The sequence below is a fragment of the Mesoplodon bidens genome (assembly GCF_964165515.1).
Source record: "Mesoplodon bidens genome assembly, chromosome: 1".
Lineage (NCBI taxonomy): Eukaryota > Metazoa > Chordata > Mammalia > Artiodactyla > Ziphiidae > Mesoplodon > Mesoplodon bidens.
Window position 1 is genome coordinate 107,033,305 of NC_138176.1, and position 25,531 is coordinate 107,058,835.

The 25,531-nt window shown below is 61.5% G+C and overlaps 2 protein-coding genes across 4 annotated transcripts in view; both read left to right on the plus strand.

Moving 5' to 3' along the window:
• The window catches only part of GAK (cyclin G associated kinase), a 54,038-nt gene extending 48,263 nt beyond the window's left edge, over window positions 1-5,775 (plus strand). For all 3 annotated transcript variants that reach the window (XM_081241005.1, XM_081241006.1, XM_081241007.1), the window contains 4 exons: window positions 3,669-3,893; window positions 4,402-4,550; window positions 5,159-5,335; window positions 5,427-5,775. In XM_081241005.1, coding sequence (XP_081097131.1) covers window positions 3,669-3,893; window positions 4,402-4,550; window positions 5,159-5,335; window positions 5,427-5,528 — 653 coding nt within the window. In that variant the 3' untranslated portion in view covers window positions 5,529-5,775. The remainder of the gene's footprint in view (window positions 1-3,668; window positions 3,894-4,401; window positions 4,551-5,158; window positions 5,336-5,426) is intronic.
• Window positions 5,776-17,029: 11,254 nt separating this feature from the next.
• The window catches only part of CPLX1 (complexin 1), a 38,869-nt gene continuing 30,367 nt past the window's right edge, over window positions 17,030-25,531 (plus strand). The window contains exons 1-2 of the mRNA XM_081243386.1: window positions 17,030-17,167; window positions 18,494-18,598. Of these exons, the coding sequence (XP_081099512.1) occupies window positions 18,568-18,598 (31 nt within the window). The 5' untranslated portion in view covers window positions 17,030-17,167; window positions 18,494-18,567. The remainder of the gene's footprint in view (window positions 17,168-18,493; window positions 18,599-25,531) is intronic.

The following is a 25,531-nucleotide window of genomic DNA, read 5'->3' on the forward strand; positions in this document are numbered from 1 at the left end:
AAATTTATTTTTGGCTGCATTAGGTCTTCGAGGCTGCACATGGGCTTTTCTCTGGTTGCGGCAAGCTGGGGCTACTCTTCGTTGTGGTGCGCGGGCTTCTCACTGAGGTGGCTTCTCTTGTTGCAGAGCACGGGCTCTAGAGCACAGGCTCAGTAGTTGTGGCTCATGGGCTTAGTTGCTCCGCAGCATGTGGGATCTTCCTAGACCAGGGCTTGAACCCGTGTCCCCTGCATTGGCAGGCAGATTCTTAACTACTGTGCCACCAGGGAAGTCCTGAATGACACAGTTTTAAATAACACGGGTTATTTAGGAAGTCTCAAGGAAAATAAAACAGCGTGTCGAAGAGAATGAAAATGAAAACATGACATGTCTAAACTTGGGTTATGCAGCTAAAGCAGTGCCAAGAGGGAAACACATAGCATTAAGCGTGTAGTTTGGAAAAGAGGAAATGACTTGTCAGTATTGTGAGTTATCACCTGAAGACATTTGAAAAGAAAAGCAAAATAAGCTCAAAGCAAATGGAAGGAAATGATAAATAGCCCAAATCAATGAAATAGAAAATGAAAACTAGAGAAAATGGGTTGATCAAAAAGTTAGTTCTCTGAGAAGATCAGTAAAGTTGACAAATCTCTGCTAAGATGGATTAAAAAAGAGAGGTTAACCCAAGATGTCCACAGACCCCAGAGGCTCTGAAGGGAAATGGACTTACGGCTTCAGCACCAGTCCTGGGACTGAGGTGAGGTGGACAAGTTCTTCATGTGTGCCCCGTGTGAGGTAGAGTGTTTGAGTGGGTCTGTAATCATAAAGAAAATGAATTCATAGTTAGAAACCTCCCATAAAGGAAATCTCCAGTCCCATCTGGGTTCACAGGAGAATTTTACCAAATGTTTAAAGAATTCATACCAATTCCGCACAGTCTTTTCCAAGAAATAGGAAGAGGAGGGAATATTTTCCAGTTGATTTTATGAATCTGGTATTACTCTGATACCAAAACCAGATGGAGATGATACAAAAGGAAATTACAGACCACAGGGCAGCATCCCTCATGAACACAGACACAAAAATCAAAGCCAGTCATCAGCACAGAGAGCTCATCAGTGTATAAAAAGAATCACACAGGGGACTTCCCTGGCGGTCCAGTGGTTAAGACTTTGCCTTCCAATGGAGGGGGTGCGGGTTCGATCCCTGATCAGGGAGCTAAGATCCCACAGGCCTCATGGCCAAAGAAGCAATATTGTAACATATTCAATAGAGACTTTAAAAATGGTTCACATCAAAAAAAATCTTAAAAAAAAAAAAAAAACAACAATCACACACCACAACCAAGTAGGGTTTATTCCAGGAAGCAAGGCAGGGTTCAACATCCCCAAGTCTATGAACAGAATGCGGCACATTGGGACTTCCCTGGTGGCCCAGTGGTTAAGAATCTGCCTTCCAATGCAGGGGACATGGGTTCAATCCCTGGTCAGGGAACTAAGATCCCACATGCCGCGGGGCAACTAAGCCCGCTTACCACAACTGCTGAGCCCGCATGTGCTCTGGAGCCCATGCGACACAGCTAGAGAGCCCACATGCTCTGGAGCCCGAGCACCACAACTAGAGAAGACTCTGCGTGCTGCAACTAAGACCCGACGCAGTTTAAAAAATTATATATGTACATATATATATATATGTATACACAACGTTAACTGGCCTAGGAAGGGAAGTCGTGTGATCACATCGATGGTGCAGAAGAGGCATTCCCCGGAGTTCAACACCTACTTGTGGTAAACACTCAACAAACCAGTAATGCGAAGCCCGTGGACTTGATAGGGAGCACCTGCAGAGTCCTGCCGCCAGGCTTGCGCTGGATTTCAGAAGACCACATGCTCCTCAGGGTTAGCCCAGGTGGTGCAGGCAGGCAAGAAAGGGACAGAAGGGACACAGGCAGTGTTGTCATGTGTGGACGATGTGCTGTCTGTGTGGGAAATCTCAGGGGGTCTATGAAAGTATTTCAGGTCCCAGAGTGAGTTCAGGAGGGTCGCAGGACACAGGATCAACAAACAGACACCACAAGGGTATTTCTGTTTGCTAGCAACACGCACAAGGAACCCAAAATTTAGAACAGCACCGTTTACAATCCCTGCAAAAGAAGAAAAAAAGAAACATAACATATTACTCTTACAAAGCACGTACAGGACTCGTGAAGCTACAAAACCAAACGGGGAAAGAAGTCAGGGAAGAGTTCAGTAAACAGATGAGCTCACAGCCCGGCGACCCACATCAGGAAGGTTCTCTTGCAGTGATCAGTGGGGTCAGCACAGTCCTCACCAGAAATGCCAGTGAGGGTTCCTGCAGACACAGACGAGCTTATTGTAGACTTTATTTGGAGAGTCAGGGGAAATGGGATGGTTAAGACTCAGCCCACCAGGCCTCTGGCCTCCTCCATGCCTGTGTGCTGTGGGCAGGACAGACACGTAGATCACCGACCTGGAAGTAGCCCCACACCAGTAAGACCAACTGACTTTTGCCAGAGGTGCAAAACCATTCATGACGGTGCTGGGGCAGCAAGAAAGTGGCCTCACCCTGAACTTCACACCTTAAACAGCAGGTAGATGACCATTACTCAGAATTGGCCATAGATTTGTAAAGCTTTCAGAAGAAAGAAAATTGGGGGGACGTAGCCTTTAGTGTCACCTGGACCATGATCCGTCAGCAAAAAATGGATAAATTGGACTTGATCAAAAAGAAATCTGTTGCCCTGCTAAAGACTCTCAACAGGATGAAAAGCTACAGGGTGGGAAAAATATCTTTGAACCACGTATCTGACAACTATCTAGGATATGTAAGAACAGTAAAAACAGAGCAAAACACATCCAACTTGAAAACGGGTGAGTGGTGAAGAGAAAGGCAGCCTGGGGAGAGGTCTAGTGTCACTGGCGGCCCTGGAGGCGCAGGGGGCCTCGATGGGGTGCAGTGCCGGGCGCAGAGCTGGTGGGCGTGCAGGCCGGCTACTCGAGGCGGGCGTCGGTTCTCACAAAACTGAACCCGCAACCGCCGTCTATCCCAGAGGTGCACGTGGGCTGAGCAGGGAGCCTCCGCAGCAGTGCTCAGGGCGACCCTGTTGGTAATCACCACAGACTGGAACCCACCGGAGTCCTTCTGTGGCGCGTCCACCTGCTAGGATGCTGGCGACAAGCGGGTAGGTGGGTGGGTCCTGGGTGAGAAGAGCCCATCGCAAGGGCCGCCTGCCCTGTGATTCTACGTCTAGAATGTTCTTGAGGTGAAGGTCACAGGACAGAGAATGGGGGCATCTTGACCCAGTGCTTCTGTGAATATGTACGCATGTGAAGTGGCACAGAACCACACACACGTGACACGGCACATGCCTGCGTTCACGGAGCAGCAGCCTGCATGGTGCTGGTCGGGGGCCCTGTGGGCTCTGGGTGCTGGTTTTGAGCTTCCTGCACTCAGCCCTGCATTTGAGCGAGTGGGGAGGGGAGCCCACCCAGCCCAGCCCCTGCAGACGGGCCAGCTGTGGGGCTACCTAGAGGCCACCCATCCTGGCGGCTGACCTGACACGTTCATTTCGCGAGGGTGTGTCCTCTGCCTGCGAGGGCTGAGCACCCACGGGGCAGCGCCCCGCCCTCAGGCCGTCGGTGACACCCCCACGTGAACTGTCTCCCCAGGCTCGCCCGCTGCACCTACTCCTGGGGGCTTCGGTCCCAAAACAGTCCCCCCTCCCAAGGCCAGCGGCTCCTGGCAGATGAGTCGGCCCCCAGCCCAGGGCACCCCGTGGCCCCCCCAGGCCAAGCCAACCCCCATAGCCAGTGTGCAGCCACGGCCAAACTACAGCTCCAGCTTCAGTGTGATCGGCAGCCGGGAGGAGAGGGGGGTCCGTGCCCCTGGCTTTGGTGAGTCCTTCCTCTCTCGCCGCGTGTGTGGTTTTTCGAGCTTGCTGTGAAGTGGTTACAGTGAATCCCGTTTTGCCTTGTCCAGCTCAGAGCCCAGTCCCGGGAAAGGGTGTTTAAAGAGACCCAGAGTCTGTTTCCACCCAGCGGGAGCCGCTTTGGATGGAAGTTAATGATTTCAGATGCATGTCTGTGGGTGACCCTCTTGCCCCCAGTGGGCCAGGCCACACTGTCCGGGAACCTTCTCGGCCTCTGCTGGCCGGGCAGCTGGGTGGTCAGCCCAGGCCTGGCTGCCTCGCTTGTCGGGGGAGGGGGGTGGTCCCGATGCCTGCCGTGACCCCGCCCACACTCGTGCGCTCATGCCTCGGGGCAGCTCTTTTGGACGTTTCCCATCTTCTCGGCCATCCTGCCATCCCCGAGGGTGCTCGAGCTGGCCATGCAGCACAGAGGCAGCAGGCAGGCTGTTGGGTGGGCACTTAGCGTGGCCCCTGAAGCCTTTGCTCTCCTCCAGGTCCAAAGCCAAGGGTGTCGGAGAACGATTTCGAAGACCTGTTGTCCAACCAGGGCTTCTCCTCCCGGGCCGACAGGAAGGGGCCGAGGACGATCGCCGAGATGAGGAGGCAGGACCAGGCGCGGGACTCAGACCCCCTCAAGCTGAAGGTGCAGGGCACTCGGGCCGGGGCAGGGCTGGGGGGCACCCTGGGCAGGAGCGTGTGGAGAGGGACACAGCCGACGCGGCCCCGACTCTCACACACGAGGACCTCTGTCCGACATGCTTGCAGAGACAGTGGCTTCCATCTACGCTTATTTGCTCTCCTGAAAGTTTTGGGGTGAAAGATCAACTGTCCCCTTGTGGCTGGGACGTGTGGCTTCATGCTCATTAAGCTCCTTGCTCTTCTGGACACCAGCCAGGTGTGACCCCAGTCGGGGGGCATGGGCCGCAGAGACCCCTGGGGTGACAAGGACGTCTGTGTGCCTGGACCCCAGGACGGACAGGGCAAGGCTGTGACGGCGGGTCATCTGTGAATGTTCCACGGAGGAAAGGGTCCCTGGATTCCACGCACCGTCTAGTCAGTGTCCTGTCCAGCCAGACCTAGGGAATGGAATTGGCCATGCCTGGGTGGGGTCAATGCAGAAACTGGGGTGGGGGTCCACGTCGGGGCCACACATCTCACAGTCAGATCCCTGCTCCGTGGGGCGAACGCCGGCTGCTCGGTGGGTAGAGGCCGGGGCCTGGCATGCCCTCAGCAGCACGGCGTCTCCTCCAGCTCCTGGACTGGACGGAGGGCAAGGAGAGGAACATCCGCGCCCTGCTGTCCACACTGCACACGGCGCTGTGGGACGACGAGAGCCGCTGGACGCCCGTGGGCATGGCTGACCTGGTGACGCCTGCGCAGGTGAAGAAGCACTACCGCCGCGCCGTGCTGGTGGTCCATCCGGACAAGGTGGGCACAGGGTGTGAGCTCTGGGCCGGGGTTGGGGCGGGGTTCTGGGAGCAGGCCAGGCCCTCACCACCGCCGTCCTGCCTGCCCGCAGGCCCGGGGGCAGCCCTACGAGCAGTACGCCCGGATGATCTTCATGGAGCTCAACGACGCCTGGGCCGAGTTCGAGAGCCAGGGCTCCCGGCCGCTCTTCTGAGCCCACGGGTCGTGGCTGCACGTGCGGCTTGTGGAGCTGGAAGCTGCTGGCTGGCCTGGAGGGTTGTGCGTGGGCCGAGGCGGCATGGGCTGGCGCAGCTGCAGCTGGCATCATGTCACGCCCGCCACGCTCAGCGGATCCAGAGCCAGCACCACTCCCTTCACAGGAAGAGAAAGCATTCCAAAGCCTCCAAGTTCTTTCTTTTTCTCTTCTGGTCCTGAAGGAAAGGTGACGATTTGCACTCCTCCCACACGTGTCACAGTCTGTGATTTGTTTTATCCGTGGCGTGTCCACTGGGTATATCGCGCTGCTCAGCTGTCCTCCAGAATCCATTCCTGAACATTCACGTCTCCCCTCGTAATCAGCCTGGTGACCACCTGTACATAATTAAACTATTTTCTGACGACCCTCGTCTCCGGGGCTGCACACCACCTCCCTGCACTTTTGCTGTCACCTGGTTGACCTTGGCTCTGACCGTGAAGATGAATCGCAGGGACCCCCGCCTGGCGAAGTTGGGCTCCTCACCACTGCTGGTCTGAGCCCCTGCGGGCCCCCAGTCTGGCCTCGGCCAGCAGCCCAAGCTGGGTGGTCAGGCATGACAGGAAGGCAGGAGGACCGGGAGGTGAGGGGAGTGATCAGATGAGCTGCGGCTTTGGTCTGGGGGCTGGCCCTCGTCGGGTGCTGGGCATGCCCTGTGGCCACTGCAACGTGGCAGAGGCAGATGGTCTTGGTGCAGGTGCACAGATGCTGGCCGTCCCCCGGGTCCTTCCTCCTCACAGCAGGAGGATGTGGGGGGCTTTGGATTCTCTCGTTCCGGGAATTCAAAGCAAAAGCAATGGCCTTGAGTCACGGCCTGTTAGAGAAGCCCCAGCCGCCCCACGCTCTGGGGGACAACACGTCAGGACAAACGACAGCAGTTACACGACTCGAGGTTTGGGTCGGAAGTGACGTTCCCAGCCTCCTGTGCGTCTGTCCACCGTCCCCAGGGCTCGTCCTACTCCTGGCTGCCTGGCACTTCTGGCCAGGCCCTGGAGATGGGGTGGGCCTCGACCCTCATCCCCGTGGTGACAGCAGTCTTGGTCAGGCCCTGCCAAAGCTGCCCCTCAGCCCAGCCAGCGCTGTGGGCTGGCCGCTGAGAACTGTGTGCGATCTCTTCTTTAGCCAAAATGTGAGTTATTGAGTCAGATGTGATGCCAAGTCAGGGATTCAAGAGTGCGCCACCTGCCCCTCAGGTGGGCTTGCGAGTTGGGTCACCCGGGTCAGGACCCTCCCTGTGCCAGGCTCCTAGGCACCCATCCTCACATCAAGGCCTCACCTGGGACGTAGGGCAGCGGTTAGCTGAACGCTCTGACTTGAAGCTTGGAGCCCCGCCTTCCACCTCCAGTGACCTCGTTGGTCTGGCAGAGGGTGGGCCTGCACCTCCTGACAGTTCAGAGGAGGAAGGGGCTCTGGCTTTGTGTCCTGAGGCCCCAGAACCCTACGGCCTCTTCCCCTAGGGCTGCTCCCCAGCCCCGCCCCAGCCAGGGGTCTGAGCAGAGAGCAGGAGAGGAGGCCGAGGGCCGCCTGGACCTCTGCACTGTCCCCTCAATGAGGTGAGCCACCCACCTGGGTTGGGGCTGCTGCTGCGGGTGGGCAGGAGGGTTAAACCCGGCTCTTCCCAGGCTGAGGCCTCTTTTCAAAGAATACTCACTCTTTTAAGTAACAGTGGGACTTCCCTGGTGGCGCAGTCATTAAGAATCTGCCTGCTGATGCAGGGGACACAGGTTTGAGCCCTGGTCTGGGAGGATCCCACATGCTGCGGAGCATCTGGGCCTGTGCGCCACAACTACCGAGCCTGCGTGCCGCAACTACTGAGCCTGCACGCCTGGAGCCCATGCTCCACAACAAGAGAAGCCACTGCGATGAGAAGCCCGTGCACCGCAACGAAGAGTGGCACCCGCTTGCTGCAACTAGAGAAAGCCTGCACACGGCGGCGAGGATCCATTGCAGCCAAAAATAAATAAATAAATTTATTAAAAAGCAAAACAAAACAATGAACGACCTAAATAGGCCCAAGATTGCACATCAAAGTTGCTCTGGATCACGGCTCAGGGCCAGGTGGCTCTGGGGCACTGGCCAGAAGCCCTCGCAGGTCCTGCAGGGCCCGCCCGCCCCTGAGTCTCTGGTGTGGCACTCCCTCTGCCGTCCCTACCGGCTCTGATTTACTGTCTTGGTGAGGTGATGGCCCCGGTGGCTCCATCCCTACAGGCCACAGACCCCGAGCAGGGTTGCTCCAAGGACCACGTGTGTCCCCTCCAGTGAGCCCCTCGGGGCCCAGGGCATTCCCTGCGCTGGGCTGCTGCTGGCCCCATCCCCACTCGAAGCGGGTGTGGTCCTGGGGGTGGTTTGCTCCTCAGCAGAGGTCGGGTCTGGAGACTGGCTCAGATTAGGGACCCAGCACAGTACATGCCTCCCGGTGCTGCCCACCCATCAGTTACCCCAGGACCCCCTAGTCCGGCCGCCCCCTGTTCTGTAGAGGACCCCACCCAGCACGTGCCGGACAGCCTGGGTGACTGGTGTCACCAAGGGACAAGACCCTGTTCTCAGCAGTACCTCCCTCCCGCCCACCTCCCTCAGCCCCCCGCCCCTCCCCTCCTGCTCCCAGAGGCAGTGAGTGCGCCCCTCCCTGGAGTCCTGGCCGGGGTATTGGGTCCTGTGTCTCCGTGAGTCCTCACCCATCAAGCCGTGTCCTTGTGATCAGGAAGCACTCCGATGGTGGGTCCTTGCTGTGTTCCTGCTGCGTGGTTCTCGCCGCTCCTGGGGGCGGTCCCCTCCTCCCAGGGCAGCGCGGGTCTGAGGAAGCTTCCGCGTCTCCCTGCCGCAGGGACCCCTTCGTGGGCCGGGGGTCCTTGGGCAGTGTGGGAAGCACAGGAGGCCCGTGCGCTTGGCTCCAGCACCGGAGATGGACTGGACTCCCGCCCCCGCCGGATTCCCGGCAAAGGCCCCTTTGTGGGAAGGACTCATCTGCTCAGTGAGTATTTCCCGGCGCCCACTGAGCAGGCCCAGGAAGACTCCCGAGGAGCGGCCAGCTCGGCCTCGAACCTCCAAGGGCTTTCTCGCCTGCCCAGGTCACTCTGAGTCCTTAGAAACAAATTGCTGCTCCGGGCCCTAGTCCAGGCTCTGCCTTGGGGGGACCCAGGGTTAGATCCCCTCAGGCCATGTGGGGCACTGAACTGATGTGGGACCCCTGCTCTGTGGCGGTTCCACCACCAGGCCTCCCTTCCTGCCCAGTTTGGGGCCAAGCCCGCTCCCTTCAGGGCCAAGCCCCAGGCAGCCTGGCAGCTGCTGGTCCCCACAGAGACCCTCAGGAATCACCCCGTCCCAGCACCGTGGGATGAGTGTAGGGGACTCGGGCCAGCTCTGGGTCACCAGACCTGTGAACGATCCTGGGGGATGTGCCTCTGCCCAGGGTGGGGGGATCAAGGTGGAGTGCGGGGGTGGGAATCCTGGCCCGAGAGACCCTCTGTCCAGTATGAAGCCGACTCAGACCCCCAGAGGGGTTGGGCAGACCCCCGGGCACCTTGCTCTGCAGCCACCCAGCCCCCAGGTGCTCTGGGCCCTGCCAGGAGCTGGCCAAGCCCCGCCTTGTGCCCGGTGGTCCAGCCCGGGCCTGTCTTGGTGATGGTGGCCGTCTGGGCTGCGGTGCTGTGACAGACCTCTCCCCAGTGTGGTGGTTTCTGTGCCAGAGTGACGGGCTGTGGGAGTGGGGGGCCCTCAGCTGCCAGGAGGGCACAGAGAGGACACAGGCAGACACACGCATCTGCTGTTTTCTCTGTTACAGACACGGCCCCTGTCCAGCCAGAGTACCTGCTGGGCGGTGGATGAGACCTGGGCACAGTGTCTCATATGAAGGGAACCCTGGGGCCTGACGTCACCCTGCCTGCTTGCGCTGGGCAGGGCCCTTCCTGGCCTGGTGTGAGGGTAGGACAGCACCCACTGGGCAGGGCGGGGGTGCGGGGATCCCTAGAGTAAGGAGAGGTTTGCGGGGGTGGGGGAGGGTGCTGCTTTCAATTGGCAGGAGGTTTTCAAGGCTCATCCACGCAGAGCTGCCTCAGGACTCACTGGGTGACATCCATGGTTTGGAGAAACATCTGTGTCTCTATAGCTGCCGTGGATGTGCTGCCCACTCCCGCCACCTGCCTTCGTGCTCCCAGGACGCACCCTCGTCCCTGAGAGCGATGTTTCAGGACCAGGGAGCCCCCCTCAGACCCCACGGCCCAATTTTGGGGTCAGAACCTCCCCCTGCTCCCGGGGGCCAGCCTTGACTTTCCCAGGAGCCTTTAGAACACGGCTACCAGGGAGGGGCGGGCCTGGGTCTGCCAGACTGGGGAGCAGCTGGCCTGAGGGCAAGGACACAGCTGTGGACATTTATAGACCTGCTCCAACCAGCAGAGTCCGGGGACACCCTTGGGGGTCCCCCATGGGCAACCTGGCAGGGGGTGTTAGGAGGAGAAAGCAACATCAGGATAGGAGAGAGGGAGACAGGAAGGGGACGTTATGGGGGCAGGAGGGGCCCCTTGGGTGGCATGATGAGGCCAGCAGGTGTGTTGCTTGTGGGTGAGCATGTAGGGGGGACAGGTAGATTTGGGGGGACTTGGGCTGGGGTCCTCCAGGAGTCTCATCAGGGGGAGGGTACATAGGTGTGGGGGGCAGAGCCCAGACACAGGGTGGGGCAGTGGGCAGCTAAAGGGCCACTGGTGGAGGGTCCTGCTTCTCATGGAGGACACCTGGCACCTGGCCCTGAACTGGGATCGTGTCCACTGGCCACCTCGGGTTCGGGCAAGGCCTGGGTCAGAGAATCTCCCACACCCAGGCCCCCAGGCCAGGAAGAAGGGGTAGGAGGGCTGGCTCCCTGATGCCTGGGGGAGGGGAGGAAGTGGTTCCAGACCCTTAGCCAGGCCTGGGCAGACAGCAGGCCAGGCACCAGGCCCAGGGCCTTGAGAGCCTCCCGGCCCGCACCAGGGCCGGCCCCAAGGCTGCCAGGCCATCCCACTGGCCAAGACAAGGCGTCGACCATCTATGGCACAACCCGGATCAAGGGAGACCCCCCCCTTCACCTTTTCCATGGCGTCTGGGGGAGCAGCCCATCCCCCCGAATGTGTGGTCCGCCCCGGTGCCCCTGCTTATCTGGCCCGAGAAGCACCAGCCTGGAATGGTGCAGCCCGGCTCCCCAGCTGACAGTTGTCTTTATTCAGCAACTGCCTGGGCTTCTCTGGGTGCGGGGGGTGGGGAACTCCTCCCTGTGGTCTGAGACGCCTTCCATTTCTATCATTTTTCCTTTTCTGCATGCGATGCTGTAATCCCGATGTGATGCCTGGCACTTCCTCATCCTTCAGGGATGGAATCTTTTACCCAGCCTCTTCCTTCTCCTGGGGAGGGGGATGCCCCCGGGGCCTCTAGGGCTCCCACCTGCGTAAGGCGGACACAGGTCTCACCCATCTGGGCCATGGCATCCGCACCTGTAGCACAGGTGTGGAAATCACACCTTCCGGGTGTTTCTCACCCCCGAGAGGCAGCGTGGGACGCAGGCCCTTCTGAACGCCTGGGTACGGGGCCAGGTCGGGGGCAGCCTGGCCCTGGGAGGTACGAACGAGCCCTCCCCCACCTGGCTCACGACCTCCTTCCCGCCTGCAGGGCTGCTGCCTGGAGCGTGGGACACAGGGTCACTCAGCCCGAGGCCCAGCTTGGCCACCCGCGCTAACAGGCTCCAAGTCTCTCTGGCTCCACTGTTTTGATTCTGTGATTCTCTTCATGGCGCTTACCCAGTGGCGTCTGAGAGCAAAAGCTTTGAGAGGCGCCGCCTCGCCTGCCTTCCTCAGCGGCCCCCACAGCACCAGGACAGCCCCCTGGCCGGCGGTGGACCGGTGGGTGACAGGGACAATAGGGGCTTGGACTCTGCAGTGGATGAGGGGTCGCCATCCTGCATCACCTCGTCGGCCCCTCCGAGGTGGTGGACGTGATCCAGAGAAGCTGGCCCGGGCCCCGGACTCCTCTCCCCTCCCGGGGCTGCAGGCTGACCACTCCAGGTGTGCTGATGAGCTAGCAGCAGGCTTTCTGAAGAAAGAGGAAAGAAAGCCCGATGGGGTTCTTCGGACGCTCCAGGCTGCCACTGTGAAGTCACTGGGTGCTGCCCTCTTCAGCTGGACAGTCCCCTGGCCTGCACAGGCCTGGCTGCTGCGGCCTCCCTGCCCCCTGGGGCAGGCCTGGGGCCCCACCCTATGCCGGGCCTAGGGGAACAGGGCCTGGATTCAGCTGCCCGCCCCTCACCGCCACCCCTCGATGCTTGACTAGGGCTGCCAGGCCCCCAGACACAAGCACAGCCAGGAGAGGGCCACGACCCGGGACCAAAGGAACACCCTTCCCCAACTGAGCAGACAGGCATCTCCCCATGCCTCCTGGGTGTGAAACCCTCCAGTGGGACCCACACAGGCCTGGCCTCACTCTGGGTGCCACTGGAGGGAGGAGGGGGGCCAGGGGGGTGGCGCTCCTGGGTGGTGGCTTCTCTCTATGGCCTGCCTTTCTGGGAAGGGTTTCTTGAGCCTGAAGCCCACTCCCCCCAAGGGCCAACTCTGTTGTCCACCAACTCAGTCCTTGCTGGATCCAGGTCACTGACTGAGGGAGTCCAGGCCTGACCCACACAGAGTGCAGCCAACTCGGGACCTCGAGGGACACGGGGTGCAGGAAGCTCTGAACACTGCGTCCACCTGAAGCTGCCTGATGGCACAGCCCAGGCCTCACTCGGCCAGAGCAGGAGCCCTGTGCACACCCTGGGGGCCCTAGACCCTCCCTTGGTCCTGTACCTGCATAGGCCAGCCGCCCTCTGTCCGGGCCCTGAGCCAGGCCTCTGACGGAGTGTCCTGTGAAAGGTCCCCGAGGCTGGTCCGGGCAGCCCATGGTGGGTGGAGGAGGCCTCTGGAGTAGGATGGGGGTGATGGCAGAGCTGATGGGTGGGGGGCATTCACAGAGCAGGGACACCCGGTCTGCAGTTCAGGGAACTCTCCCCAGGAGGGTCACAAGACGCATTAGAGGGAGCGACCGCTGGACAGAGAGGGGCCCAGAGCCCGGGTATGGATGCTTGTTCCGCTGGACACCCCTTTCCTTTCGCCTATGGAGACCCCGATGTGAGGCTTGGGTGAGCCGACCCTGCGGCTGGGGCAAGGGCGTCTGGTGGCCTGGGCTCCCACCAGGCAGAGGCCTTCAGAAGCATGGCCTCTCCCACATCATCCCCCATGCCTCCTGTTGGTGCCCGAGGACCCCCACTTGCTCAGGCCACCCTGGTGCTTCTGTGCAGCCCTGCACCGCCACGGCTGTCACCGTCCCAGCAGAGCGGTGAGAAGCAGAATCCTACTTTCAGGCCTGTGAACTCTGCTAGTTTTACCTTGGAGCACGGGTGGGGGGTGGCTCCAGGCAGCAGCCAGGAAGGAGAGGGGGGCATGGGAGCCACAGTCCCTCGTGGTCGCCCCCCTCCCCGAGCATCTCTGGAAGTCACTGCTCCCCCTTTCCAACACTCTCCCTGTGGGGAGGGGTGGAAGGATCAGGGGCCTGGGGCCTGGGGTGAACAGGGGCAAATTGAGGGGACAGGAGCCACCACTGTGCTCTGAGCCCAGATCCTGGGCCAGCTCCTCAGCAAGGGGGGTGGTCCTCAGGGCTGCCGGGTGGTGACCGAGGGGCCCCCGTGTCTCTGGAACTCGAGGAGCAGCCTCTGTGGGGATGAGGAAGAGTGCATCTCGACACACAACCCTGACCCAGGACGGGGCAGGAGTCCGAGGAACAAGCAGGCCACCCCAGGCCGGGCCAGCACCTGCACCTGTGCCCTCAGGAGCCCACGTGGCCAGGGAAGGGGCCTTGGAGTCGGGGAGCACACAGGGTCTCCTCCACACACAGCCGAGACGTTGTGGCCCAGCTCTGAGGAACAGCAGTGATGATTTTCCAGCTTGCTTTGCTTCTGCTTTTCACCTGTTATATTACCTGGCAAATAATGATGAAATCCAGCAGGAAAATGGCAACACAGATGGTGCTGGTGCTGGGGACTGAATTATTCATCATGTTAAATTATTAAGTTTGTATTTGAAGTTGCTGGTGAGCCCATGTGTGCCAAGAGCCCGTCCCAGCCCTTCCTGCGGGGTCTGCGACCCCCTTGCCAGACCCCATGCCAGGATTGAAGAAGGACTTCAAGTGATCCTGGGCCCTCCCGGGACAGAGGGGACCAGCAGGCGCCAGGCCTCCCTGGAGGGAGTGCAGGGAGCCAGGCAGGGGCTTCCAGGACGCTGGGGGTGAGTGGGTGGGGGAGTTGCTAGAGCAAGGCGGCCGCCTCCCCTTCTTGACACCTGGAGTGACCCTGTGGGGGCTGCAGAGGGGACTCTAGGTGGTGGTGTGGCCTCTCAAACCCAGCACCACATGCTCCTGGGCTTCGGCATAACCCTGCTTTGGGTCAGGGGTTCCTAGCCTTCAGGGGCTGACTTCTGCGTTTGAAGAGCCCGCAGAGCACTGAGCTCAGGGCTCTATCCCTGTCCTGCCGGCCGGCCAAGGTCCCAGAGCCGAGACGTGGCCGTGGCCAAACACACACGCCCCAAAGCTGACCCCTTGGTCGCAACCCCTCCCCCTCTCTAGCTCCTGGCACCTGCTGCCCAGCCCAGCCTGCCGCCACCCAGCTCCCTCACCCTGACACCCTCCTGGGTCTTCAGCCCGCTGACGCCGATGGGTGCCCTTGGCTTGGCCTTTCTTGCTGTTATGGACGTCTCCCGCTCAGCTCCTGTCTCTCTGGCCGCTGCAGGCTGGGGCACTGGTCACCGGAACCCAGGTCCTCTTCTGGGTGCTCACGGGGCCGTGAGTGCCCACCTGGGATGTGGCCCTGAGGCCGGGCGGAGGCCGTGAGCTGAGTTGCCTCCCTGCCATGGGGGCTGGCCTGGCTGGTGGGCAGTTCCAGGCCGTTCCCCTCATCTCCTGCCCAGAGCTGGTCCCCCACCCTCCAGTCCTCCTCAGGTCCCACAGCCACCTGGCCTCTCCCTCTCCCAGAGTACTGGTCATCCTGACCTGGGACTGTCACCAACCTTGTCTATTTCTCCATAGGAGGGTCTGAGACCCTGCTGGGTCCCCCAACCCCAGCCCAGGGCCTAGACAAATGTGAGAACTGAAGAGGCAAGCTATGTGTGTGGTGGGTCTAAAAGGGGTAACAACACAGACAGAGACACAGAGACAGAGACAGAAAGATAGGTGATGACCCCACAGGTGACCTCTGAATGGTGACCCCACAGGGAGGGAGAAAGAGGGGAGGAGAAAGAGAAAGAGGGATGGAGGGCCAGGCAGCGAGGCCAGTGGAGGGCCCCTGTCCTCTGTCCTCCGACGTGGCACAGGCCTGGGTCACAGGGTCAGTGGGGTCATGGAAACTGTGGGCCAAGCACGGACCCCTACACTCCTGTCTTGGTGATGGGCACACCCAGTCACACCCAGTCACACCCAGCCTGGATGCCCCAAGGTCAACGGGGTGTCTCTGTGGCTTGTAAGGGCAGCTGGGCTCATGGGTCGTGGGGCTGCTCTGGACTCAGCTGTGGGTCATCCCCCAGGTCCACGTGGTGGCAGGGGTGGAGGGCAGAGGCTCCAGTGGGGAGAAGGGGCTTCTCTTTCCTGGACCCACACCTCTCCCTCCGGCGTCCACACCCAGGTTCTGAGGACACTAAAGGGCCAGGCTGAGCAGACCCTGAGGGCTCAGGCTGGACCCTCAGACCCCCAGACACCTGGAAACAGGCAACCACTCCCTCCACAGAGCACCTGTCCCCAGACCTGCAAAAGGCCTGGGGCTTCGACCCCCGTCACGTGAAGGGTGGCAGTAGAGGTGAAATAACATTCCTAGGGGTCAGCCAGCACAGGCTAGCAAGAGGCACTCCCTGCAGCCTTGAGCACTGTGTTCGGTCCCCAGGCCACCCTTCTGAGCAGCCCCACTGCACCCACCTCGCACCTCCTTGCCCAGATTCGGGTGACAAGAGCTATCGGCAGGGGGAATGGACAGAGCTGAGGCCAGCTCCCACAGCCCCTGCGTCCAGGGAGGCTGCAGCTCCGTGCGTCCTGGGACGTGAGCCTCCCCCAGGGCCAGCAGGGCCCTCGCTGGCCAGAGTAGCTGCAGAGTGGCTGTGCCCCTGCCAACTCCCAGAAAGCTGTGCTGGCCTCCTCCACCCCCTCCCCTTCCTCACTCCTGCCGGCTGGGGGGCCCTGCCGGGCCACCGATGCGCACAGTTGGGCCTGCAGACGGTCAGCGAGGGGTGGGCGCTGGGAGCCCAGGCTCCAAGCAGATGGGGGGAAACAGGCACGCCCTCTGGAGTTCAGGCGGACTGTCCTGGGGGAGCGGCTGGAGGAGTGCTCCCCGGGGTGGGGTTTCCAGGATCTGCCCCTTCCACCCCAGGCCCAGGGAGTCCTGATGCCTCAGCTGAGAGGGGAGAGTGAAAGCTAATGCAGCGGCCACCGGGGGTGTCCGCCCACCAACCAGGAGGCCAGGGGAGACCCGGACCCCTCCCACAACACTCTTGCGACCCCAGGAGGGGCGGTGGGACTGGAGGCCGAGCCGCCGACCTTGCAGCGACCCCAGTCTCCCCGAAGCGCGGTTAACAGCGCAGAGGAAATCCCGGAGGCCCCGGGGAGGGGGCGACCGCGGCGGGGGCGGGGCTGCGGGGACACGGAACGGAGCGGCCGGTCCGCAGTGACCTCTGCGCGTTCCTGCCCGGCATGGGGCCGCCAGCCGAGGGGGCGAGGGTCTCTCGGCCTCTGTCCCACTAAAATGAAACGGCGTGGCTCCTTCTCTGCGACTCTATTACGCAGAAAAATAGGTCCTGGTCGGTCTGCGGGCTGCTCTCCTCCAACGGTTGGATGGGTTTTCTGGCGTCTGGGAGCTCCCTTCTCACGCCCAGCGGTGCGGGAGGCCCGGGAACGGCGGGGGTCGGGGGCCAGGACAGCGCTCAGGGGCACTCGGCCCAGTCGGGACCGCTGTCACCGGCGGCGCCGGGGAACCCCTTCCCGCGCGCGTCGGCGGAGAGTGGGATGGCGACTAGAGCCGCGACGCCCAGCTCCCTCCGACAGCGGCTGGACTAGAAAGGACTTCGCTCCCTTGCGCTGCGCACGTATCCGTCCGCACGCTAGGTGCCCCAAACGGGCGGAAGCGGATGGGAGTGTGGGACCTTGTCTCGCCGTTGGGGGGGGCGGCCCCCGCCCGGTCCACACAGAGGGGATCGGATGGCGGGGACTGGGGCCAGTATCTGGGGCTCTGGACTGAGGGGTGGGCCGGGGTCGTGCGCGCTGGCTCGGGAGCTCGCGCCTTGGGATCCCCCCCGAATCCGGCCCGGGGGCAGCGTTTTGGAGGGGAAAGGGGGGCGCGGCTCCGCCCCTCCGGTCCCCGCCTCCCGCGGGCGCCCGCCCAGCCGCCGCGGCCCCGCCCACCTCGTCACGCTCGGACGCGGGCGGGGGGCGGGGAGCGCCTACATGTGATGCGCCCTCCTCGCGGTGCCCTTCAGCTTCAGCCGCAGTTCCAGGGGCGCCACATGGACCCGGCCGGCCCGAGCGCGCTCTGCCACTGACCGCCCGCCCGCCCGCGCCCCGGCCCCAGCCCCAGGAAGGTAACCGGCGTCCCCGCGCGCAGCTCCTTCACAGGACCCGCAGGGCGGGCACTCGGCCCCAGATGCCCCCTACCCGGCCCGGGCTGGGCGCTCAGTCGGCCCCCGGCGGGCGCTGTCCGCCGGCGCGGTGCTGAAGCGGCCCAGGGGTCCCGGCCCGCGCCCTCCCTCGTTCTTGCTCCTTCTCCGAGTCTCCTGCCTCTCGCGTCTCCCCTTCCCCTCCCTCGTCCTCTGTCTTTTTCTTTCTTTCTCCTGGCGCTCTCCCGCCTGAGGGCCGCTTGGCAGAGCCGGGCAACTCGCTCGCCCTCAAAGCCAAGGGGTGCGGCGGCCGCGGGAGCCCTGAGCCGTGCGGTGGGGCGGTGGGAGCACTGGGGGAGCTCCAGCAGCGCCCCGGCCTCTCAGGGCTGGGCCCTGAGACTCCCTCCCCACCAGGAGGCAGGGGAGAAGTTTGGAAGAGAATCTGCTTTGCGGCAAAGGCGCCCCTGCGCGCCAGCGCTTTGCGGAGAGGCAGGGGGACGCCCGCCCCCCCATCTCTCCCCAGCCTGCACACACGCGGGTCTCCTTCATCTGAAAAGGAAAAAAAAACCCATAAAACAGTGGATCTCCAGGGACCTGGGTTTCCTTGCCAGGAGAGACCTCACCAGACAGGGGTGGGGGGGGTGGGCACTGCAGCTGCTGATTTTACAGGAAGCACCTCCTCACCAGACTTGCAGCTGGCCTGGACCCTGGAGGTCCCCACCCATGCAGATGCAGGTGGAGGGGTGGTCTGCCCTCCATTTCATTTGTTCCCCCGAAGACTGGGGTCCCTGCAATTTCTTCCTTCCACCCCAGTCTCTGCTGTGTGCAGGGGGCAGTGGGTGCTGGCCTCTCCCCTGGATGAAACCTGGTCTCCCAAGACTTCCATCCGAAGCCAAAGGGAGCTCCCACCCAGGTCCCACCCACACTGACCTTTCCCATCCTTTAGATGGGTCTCCGCCCCCGTGGCCCAGGGCTCCACCAAGGAGGCAGCAGTGCCAGTCACCTCCAGACGCCCCTGGGCCTGCCCCTGCTTCTCAAAGGCAGGCTCCTCGGAGCTGCACGCCCCCACCCCTGCGGTAGCAGCCGGACACCGGCTTCACAAACCCCAGGGGCCCAGAGAGACCACTTTGCAGGGACCTTCCCAGACCCAGGTGCCTGTCCCATGTTGAGGTCCAGCCTCCAGGTGTTGGGGGGACCACGAATGATGCTCTCTCACACCCCAGACCCGCTTCTAGGGGAAGTTGGGAGGGGACAAGGAAGAAGTCCTCCCCTAGCCCCGTTGGTGACCTGTGACCATTTCCTCTCCCCAAGCACAGAACTCCTGGCCACATTCGCATGTGAGCTGTGACCCTCCGAGGAGCCGCTGAGAACTCAAAGCCATCACCATGGAGTTCGTGATGAAACAGGCCCTGGGAGGTAGGGAGAGGGGGGCACCCCGCACACCCAGCAGCACGCAGACACACGGGGTCCCACGCAGCACATGGTCACCGTCGGATTTCACCACACAGTCACGGCACTCACACCTGCAGGCTCCCTCTGGACCGGGGATGGGGGGTCGGGCGGGGGGACTAACAGGGAGGGGCCAAAAGCAGTGCGTCCTGAATCCCCTTGGCCAGCTTTGGGGGTGGGGGAGGATGCATGCCAGTGCACTGTGGCCGGGCGGAGCCCCCCAGATGGTCCTGAGCAGCAGCAGCTCCGTCGGCCTTGGGAGGACACCCCAGGGGGCATCAGGGGTCAGTCTCACTGGTCAGATCCGGTGGCCCCCACGGGGACTTTGCTTCTGACGAGCAGAGGTGCAGGAGGCCGCAGAGTGGCCACAGCAGGCAGAGTGGGGGTAAGGAGCAGAGCTGGACCTGTGGCATCCAGCAAGGGCTTTGCAGTGTCACGAGGGAGGGGCCACCAGCGTGCACAGGGAGCCGGGGCTGGCTGAGCACGGGGATAAGAGAAGAGGCCCCGGGTAGCTTGTGTGTACCCACCTGCGTCCCCACCTCCCCGTCCCCGTGAAGGCAGTGCAGCCTCTTTGTGTGTTGGGGGAGGGGACCCCCCTCCAACCCTGCTGATGCTTTTGAAAGGAATCCTGTGCCTCCTAGGGTCAAGGCCATCACCACAGCTGGAGAGCCTGGCCCAGGAGAGGAAGATGATGTAGGACAGTGAGCTGAGACCCTGGCCCAGGAGGTGGGCGGGGGAGTGGATCGAGGTCCACACTGACATAGTTGCATCCTGGTCAGCCTGGCCCACGGGGCCGGCCCTGTGCACCCTGGCTCCCCTGGTGCAGCACCAGCTCTGGGAGCTCCCTGTGATGGGAGCCGGCGGCCGCTGCCTGATTCTGCCATTAGAGATGTCTTCCTCGTGTGACGGGACCACCCTGGGACCATATGTGGCCTCTGTGGGTCACACCCTGACCTGATGCCTTTCACAGCCGGTCACGTGTCAGGTGATGCATGACAAAGCCACCTCTTGGCAGGAGTGATGGAGAGCTCTTCACCAGAGGTGGGGCACCATGGGGGCTCTGGTGCTAGGAACGAGGGGCAGGATAGAGGGGCCAGTGCCACCATGCCCAGGACAGGAACCCCACGGGTGGGCTTGTCTCCTGGAGAGTGACTGCATTTCCACTCAACACAAATTAAATGGAAAGACGTCTGGGCCTGGCCTGGGGCCACATTTCCTGAGACTTCATGGTCAAGGATAGGCTGCAGGTTGAGTCTAATCATAATGGTTACGTCACTGGAACGTGATGCAGGGACGAGCAGCATCCTGGCACCAGGAGGGATCCACGTTCCACCCAGCCAGCCCCAGGCTGTTACAGATAATTAATTAGGTGGCTAATTCAGGCCCTGAGGTGGGCTTGCAAGAAAACTGAAATATCTGATTTCGCTTTCTGCATGGCTGAAATTAGCTGGGTAATTGCCAGCCTGGATTCCCTTTGTTCCGTGTCAGCCCAAAGTTTCTCCTGCGACAGTGACAGGGTGGCTTCACCAGCGGTGTGGGAGCCTGAGCGCTGCCAGCGGAGGTCCCTCAGGCAGCAGCTACTCCCTGGGGCCCCAGACCCGGTGTTCCCCCGAACTCCCACCCCGTTCGCACCCCAGTGCTGCTGGGGACAGGGGCTGCTCCAGGTGAGGCCATGCTTTCTGTTGCCGTGTTTTCTCTCCCCTTGGCGGGCGTCATTTTGGTCTCTCGGGATGAGTGTGGGTGAGAGACAGACAGATGGAGACCAGGAGATGATTCTAAGAGAGACAGGCCAGAGCCCCGGACACAGAGGCGGGATGAACCCCGGACGCCGTCCAGAGACAGGCTAACTCAGAGGGGATACGGCCAGAGACAGACCGAGAAAAAGACGAAGGGAAATGCCTCGGACACTGGAGACACAGAGATGTGGGGAAACAGGACTGGAGGGAGATGGATGCAGGAGCGGGGCAGCGGGAGCCAGGCTGCGGGGATCAGGCAGGGAAGGCGGCTGGGGGATTAGAGGCTCAGAACAGGACAGCCGAGGAAAACATCATGGAAAAGACCGGGCGGCCGAGACGGAGACTGGGGAACCTGAGGAATCAGGTCAGGAAGTGTAAATGCAGGACAGAGAGGCAGACAGAGGGACAGACAAAGATGAAGACAGAGACAGATTGACACAGAGAGACATAGAGGGACAGACAGAAACAGAGGGAGACAGAGAAAGACAGACAAACAGAGAGACCAAGAAACAGACACAGGGAGACAGACAGTGACAGACATAGACACAGAGGGACAGACAGACAGAGGCAAACAGAGAGACAGGCAGACAGAGAGGCACAGAGACAGGGATGTATTAGAAACAAACTGAGAAATAGAGTCAGGGCCAGAAGCAGAGACACATCCACACACACACATGCACACTCAGAGAAAGACTCACAGCGGAAATGAGGGGAGAGACGGGCCTGGAGGGAGCCCCGGGCAGGCCTTGCTTGCTGCACTGGGGACAAGACTCCGTGTGGCCTAATTAAGCTGGGCCATCTGCCTGGCCCTGCATCTCAGGCAAGCCCTTTGTTAGGGCAGAGGTTTCCAGGTGACTGCCTGGTGGGGATAGCAGCTGCAGGACTCAGGAATCCCACATCACACAGACAGCCAGACAGACAGACGGGGCGCCCACAGCCCCCCAGACGCATGCCTGTGTCTGCCCAGCCTTGTCCACTCTGGGGCTCTTAGGAGGAGCCCAGTCTGGGACCTGCCTGGGACCTGCAGGGCCGTGGACAGGTGCACGCCCTCCACACCTCTGGCCCCCACCCGTCTGGCCCTGACGTGTTCACCCCTCCCTCCAGCGCCCTCGAGCGCTGAGTGTTCCAGGGAGGACTGACGGGGCTTGTCCAGGGCACACACGCCTCTCACTCCCTCAGTCGTCTGGTCTCCGCTCTACCGGCAGCCTCTGCCCCATCCATCCTGCTTGTCGGCACGACCTGGGCACCACGAGGCGGGGCTGGGCCGCGGGCGAGCCGGCCGCGTGCCGGTGCTGCGGGACAGACAGTGATGGCGCGGGGTCAGGGAGAGCCAGTTCACACTCGGATGGCCGTGAATCCCAGGCGAGCCCTGCCCATGACCCTCTGTAGACACCTGCCTGCCCTGTGTCTGCGGCCCGGCCCGTACTGGGGCCCCTGCCCTGCCGGCGGGCTTCTGGCTCTGCCGCTGTGGCTGCCGCGGGGCCTTGCTGAGGGCCGTCTCCTCCACTGGCCTGTCTGGTCAGACACAGAGCCCACCTCTCTGGGGACCACAGGTCACGTCGGAGCCGGCACAGACCTCGGGGGCACCTACTGCTGGAGGGAAGGGAAGCGGGGGTTGATGAGGAGGTGTCAACGTCGTGGTGATGAGGGGCCGCGGGGGGCAGTGCGGGCAGGCTGGGGAGGGCCGCTGGGAGGGGCCGGCAGGTGGGCTGCAAGCTGCGGGCATGGGGGCGGGGGCTGTCCGCGGCCCGGCTGTGGGTGGTGAACAGTGGGACTCAGGTGCTGACGCATCAGCTGTCCTGCCTGTCACGTCTCAGCAAGGCCAACGTGCCCAAACCGTGACTTCACACAGATTCCCGGCTTCGAGCTGTTCCTCTGAGGGCAGGTGGGTGGCGTGGGCCACAGAGGAAGGGACAGGTGAGATGGCAGGGTCTGCGCAGACGCCCGGCCTCTGGGCCCCTGGAGTGGACATTGGAGGGCTCTGCTCAGGGCCCACCTCTCTCTCTCCCTCTCAACGCAGCCCGCATGGGACTGGGCGGGGCCCCTGGAGTGTCTGCTCTTAGGGCCTGAGTTCTCCGTGGACTGACGGGGCGCCTGGGTTCCTTCAGACTCAGAAGACGTGATCCCTGGGACGCGGCTCTGCCGGCATCTGCCCTGAGGCCGGGGAGCTGGGGGCACTCAGGGCTGGCCAGGGAGCATTCTTCTGGGGCCAAGTAGTCGAGGAAAGTGAGCAGCTATTGGCAAACTTGTTCTCCCCGAGAGAAACGTCCTGGAGGACTTGACAGGTGTTGGGCCTCCTGAGGTCCATCAACACACCCCCACATTTAAATGAGCCAGCGTTCCGTCCCCAAGAGAAGAAAACACTGATGCACAGTCACGTGATGGCTTGGGAGCTTGTCTGCGGCAAAGTGGCCTTGAGCCAGGGCCAGGCGCTCCGGCCGCATCTGCACAGATCTGAGACTCAGGGTCCTCACGGGTATAATTTGAAGGAACTGTTTTCCCCCAAGACCAGGAAGTGGCGAATGGCCCTGGAGCTATATTTACCTCGTGGACAAGAGCGTGGGCAGTTGTCGGGTTAACGTGGTCCCTGTAGACGCTCATCAGACTAAATCAGGAGCAGTGTGTCTATTTTGGCCCAAGTGACCCGGTTCGTGGCTGTCTGTCCCATTGTTCTGCTCAGTGTGGCATGTTCTGTGTCTGGAACATGCTTAGGTCCTCAGGGATGGTGAGGGGTAGGGGAGGATTTCATGGAGGAGGGCATGTCCGAGGTGGGCTCCAAGGAGGAGTAGACAGACTGGGACACAGTACATGCAAAGGTCCAGGGGCCGTAGGGGCTGGGACGGGCTTGGAAGGCAGCCCAGTGCCCAAGCCTAAGGGGTCTTCTCCCCAAGCTCAGGTCTGCCCTGGCCACATCCAGGGGCTCGGTCAGTGTGGATGGTGTCCTGCGGTGAGTCGGCCCTGGGCCCGTCCTGCAGGAAGGGAGGCTGGTCTGGGCTCGGCTGAGAGGCTGCCCTCTCTCGAGGAGTGGGAGGGCAGGGGGCCTGTGCCTAGTGCGTGGGGGGGACGAGGGAATGACCAGCCGCTGTCCTGAGGCCAGCACGTCTGCGCGTGTGCGGGCGGCAGGAGCTCTATCACCCAGACCTGTGCGGAGGGAGGGTAAGTGCTCTACTGACACCCCCCAGGGAGAGCCTGGGCCGGGGGCCTCCACACCTTGCTGGTGGTGGGCTATGCACTCTCGGCCGGGACACCTAGGGGGTCTCGTGGGGATCAGTTCCCAGATGTGTAGGGGCCAGGGGGACCAGATCCAGGGGAAGGGAGGGCAGCGCCTACCTCGGGGCTCACATGAGGGAAAGCCCCCTCTGTGAGCCAGAAGCCCTGGGCAGGGGAGCCCCTCCCTCAGGGCCAGCACCTCCCCCACCTCTGGGTTGGGGGCCTCCTTCCTCTTCTGTGCAGCAGCCAGAGCCCCCCTTCCCTGCTGCCAACTCCGCAGCGCCCAGCTGAGGCCTGTCTGCAGCTGCCTGGGGGGCCCAGAACTGGGGCTCCCGAGGTCTCTGCCAGTCAGACGTGGCTCTTCCCCAGACCCTCCCTTGCCTCGCCTCCAGAGACCTCAGGTCAGGGCCGCAGAGGCAGTCCTGTCCCGGCCCCCTGTGTCCACCCATGGGACTCTACATCGAGGACGAGGCCAGGCATCCCCATCCTGTCCCAGACCCAGGTCCTGAGGCCTGGGCTGGTCCCACAGGCTCCTCTGCCCTATCTGTCTGTTTCAGGGTTCACTCTGCTTATCAGGGGCCTCCCACATGCCCAGCGCTGCTCTGCTGGGACACTGGCCAGGGGAGGCCAGGTTCTCTGGCATCTGGTAGGATGAGCATCACAAGCTGAGCTGTACTGCAGGGAAAGGAGCCGGTTGGGAGGGGAAACTCTAGAATTCTGCGCTGGGGAAAATGCTTTTGACTCACATTACAGAGAACCAGACAGAGAGTGATTTGAATCGAAGTTTGTTTTTTTCACATGGTGAGGTGTCAGGAAATGGTTCAGCTGCTCGCGGTGCCATCAGGGACCTGGCTCTGGCTTTCATTGTGCTACTGTCATCCTAGTGGAGCAGTCGGCTTGCTCCTCACCGTCACAAAGTGGCTGCTGCTGCTCCAGCGTCACATATACAGTTAGGGGAGGAAGAAGGAGACAGTCCCTTTGTCTGCTTGGCGACTGTGTCTTTGGAATCTCGTAGATGGTTTCCATTTATGTGTCATGGGCAAGAAGGTCTGGGAAGGTGAGGGCCAAGGAGGCACATTACCCTCCAAACAAGGCAGCTTGCATCAGCTTGGGAAACCTGGATTTCCAGGTGCGGGAGCCCCAAGACCACGAGCTCTCAGAGGGCAGAGGTGCCTTCTCCTTCCCCTGCTCACTCTTGAGAGCCGGGCTCCTCCTCCACAGGCGGCTGGCAAATACTTGAAGATAAAATACCAATTTTCATTCAGAATGGGCTTCCCAGATGCCATGTTGGATCGAGAAAGTGCTAGCTTACTTCATGGGGCTCAGTGGAGACGTTTCTTACCCCTTGTCTCGTAGAGGCTGAAAGGGCACTTTAGAGAAACTGCCTTTTCTCCCGAAGCCCTGGACAGCCCTTCCCTCAGGAGAGGGCACTCCTGGTGATTCAGGTGCCACAAGGTTATAAATGCTTTAGCCCCAACCAGGGAATAAACTGCATATAATGAATGCACTTCAACGCATAAACTCATTTATTTTTTGCCTTGGTTGGCGAGGACGTCTGGTTGGGATTAAAGCACTTGTTTGAATAGTTCCTGCGTGATGAGCTCTCAGTAACCTTGTGCTGACATCGGAGGCTGCCAGGCTGGCTCCGGGTCGCCCTGCATTTGATGCTGGGACCTTTTACAGAGCAGGCAGGGACTTAATGAAAACCTCAGAGCCAGCATCAAGTCCAGGCAAATCCCAATGCTGACAAGTTTCAGAGACCTCAGCCTCGTGAACCCAAACCCAGGTCAAAACAGATCAGGGGAGGGGGCTCCTGGCAGCTCCGAGCGGCCCCTCCCTAAGGCAGCCCCCTCGGGGCTCCTGCCCCACGTGGCAGAGGAGAGGAGAATGGGGTCCTTCTGAGGCTCCTGCCGTTGGCTGTCGGCTGCTCAGAGCCCCCGGATCCTGTCTGGGT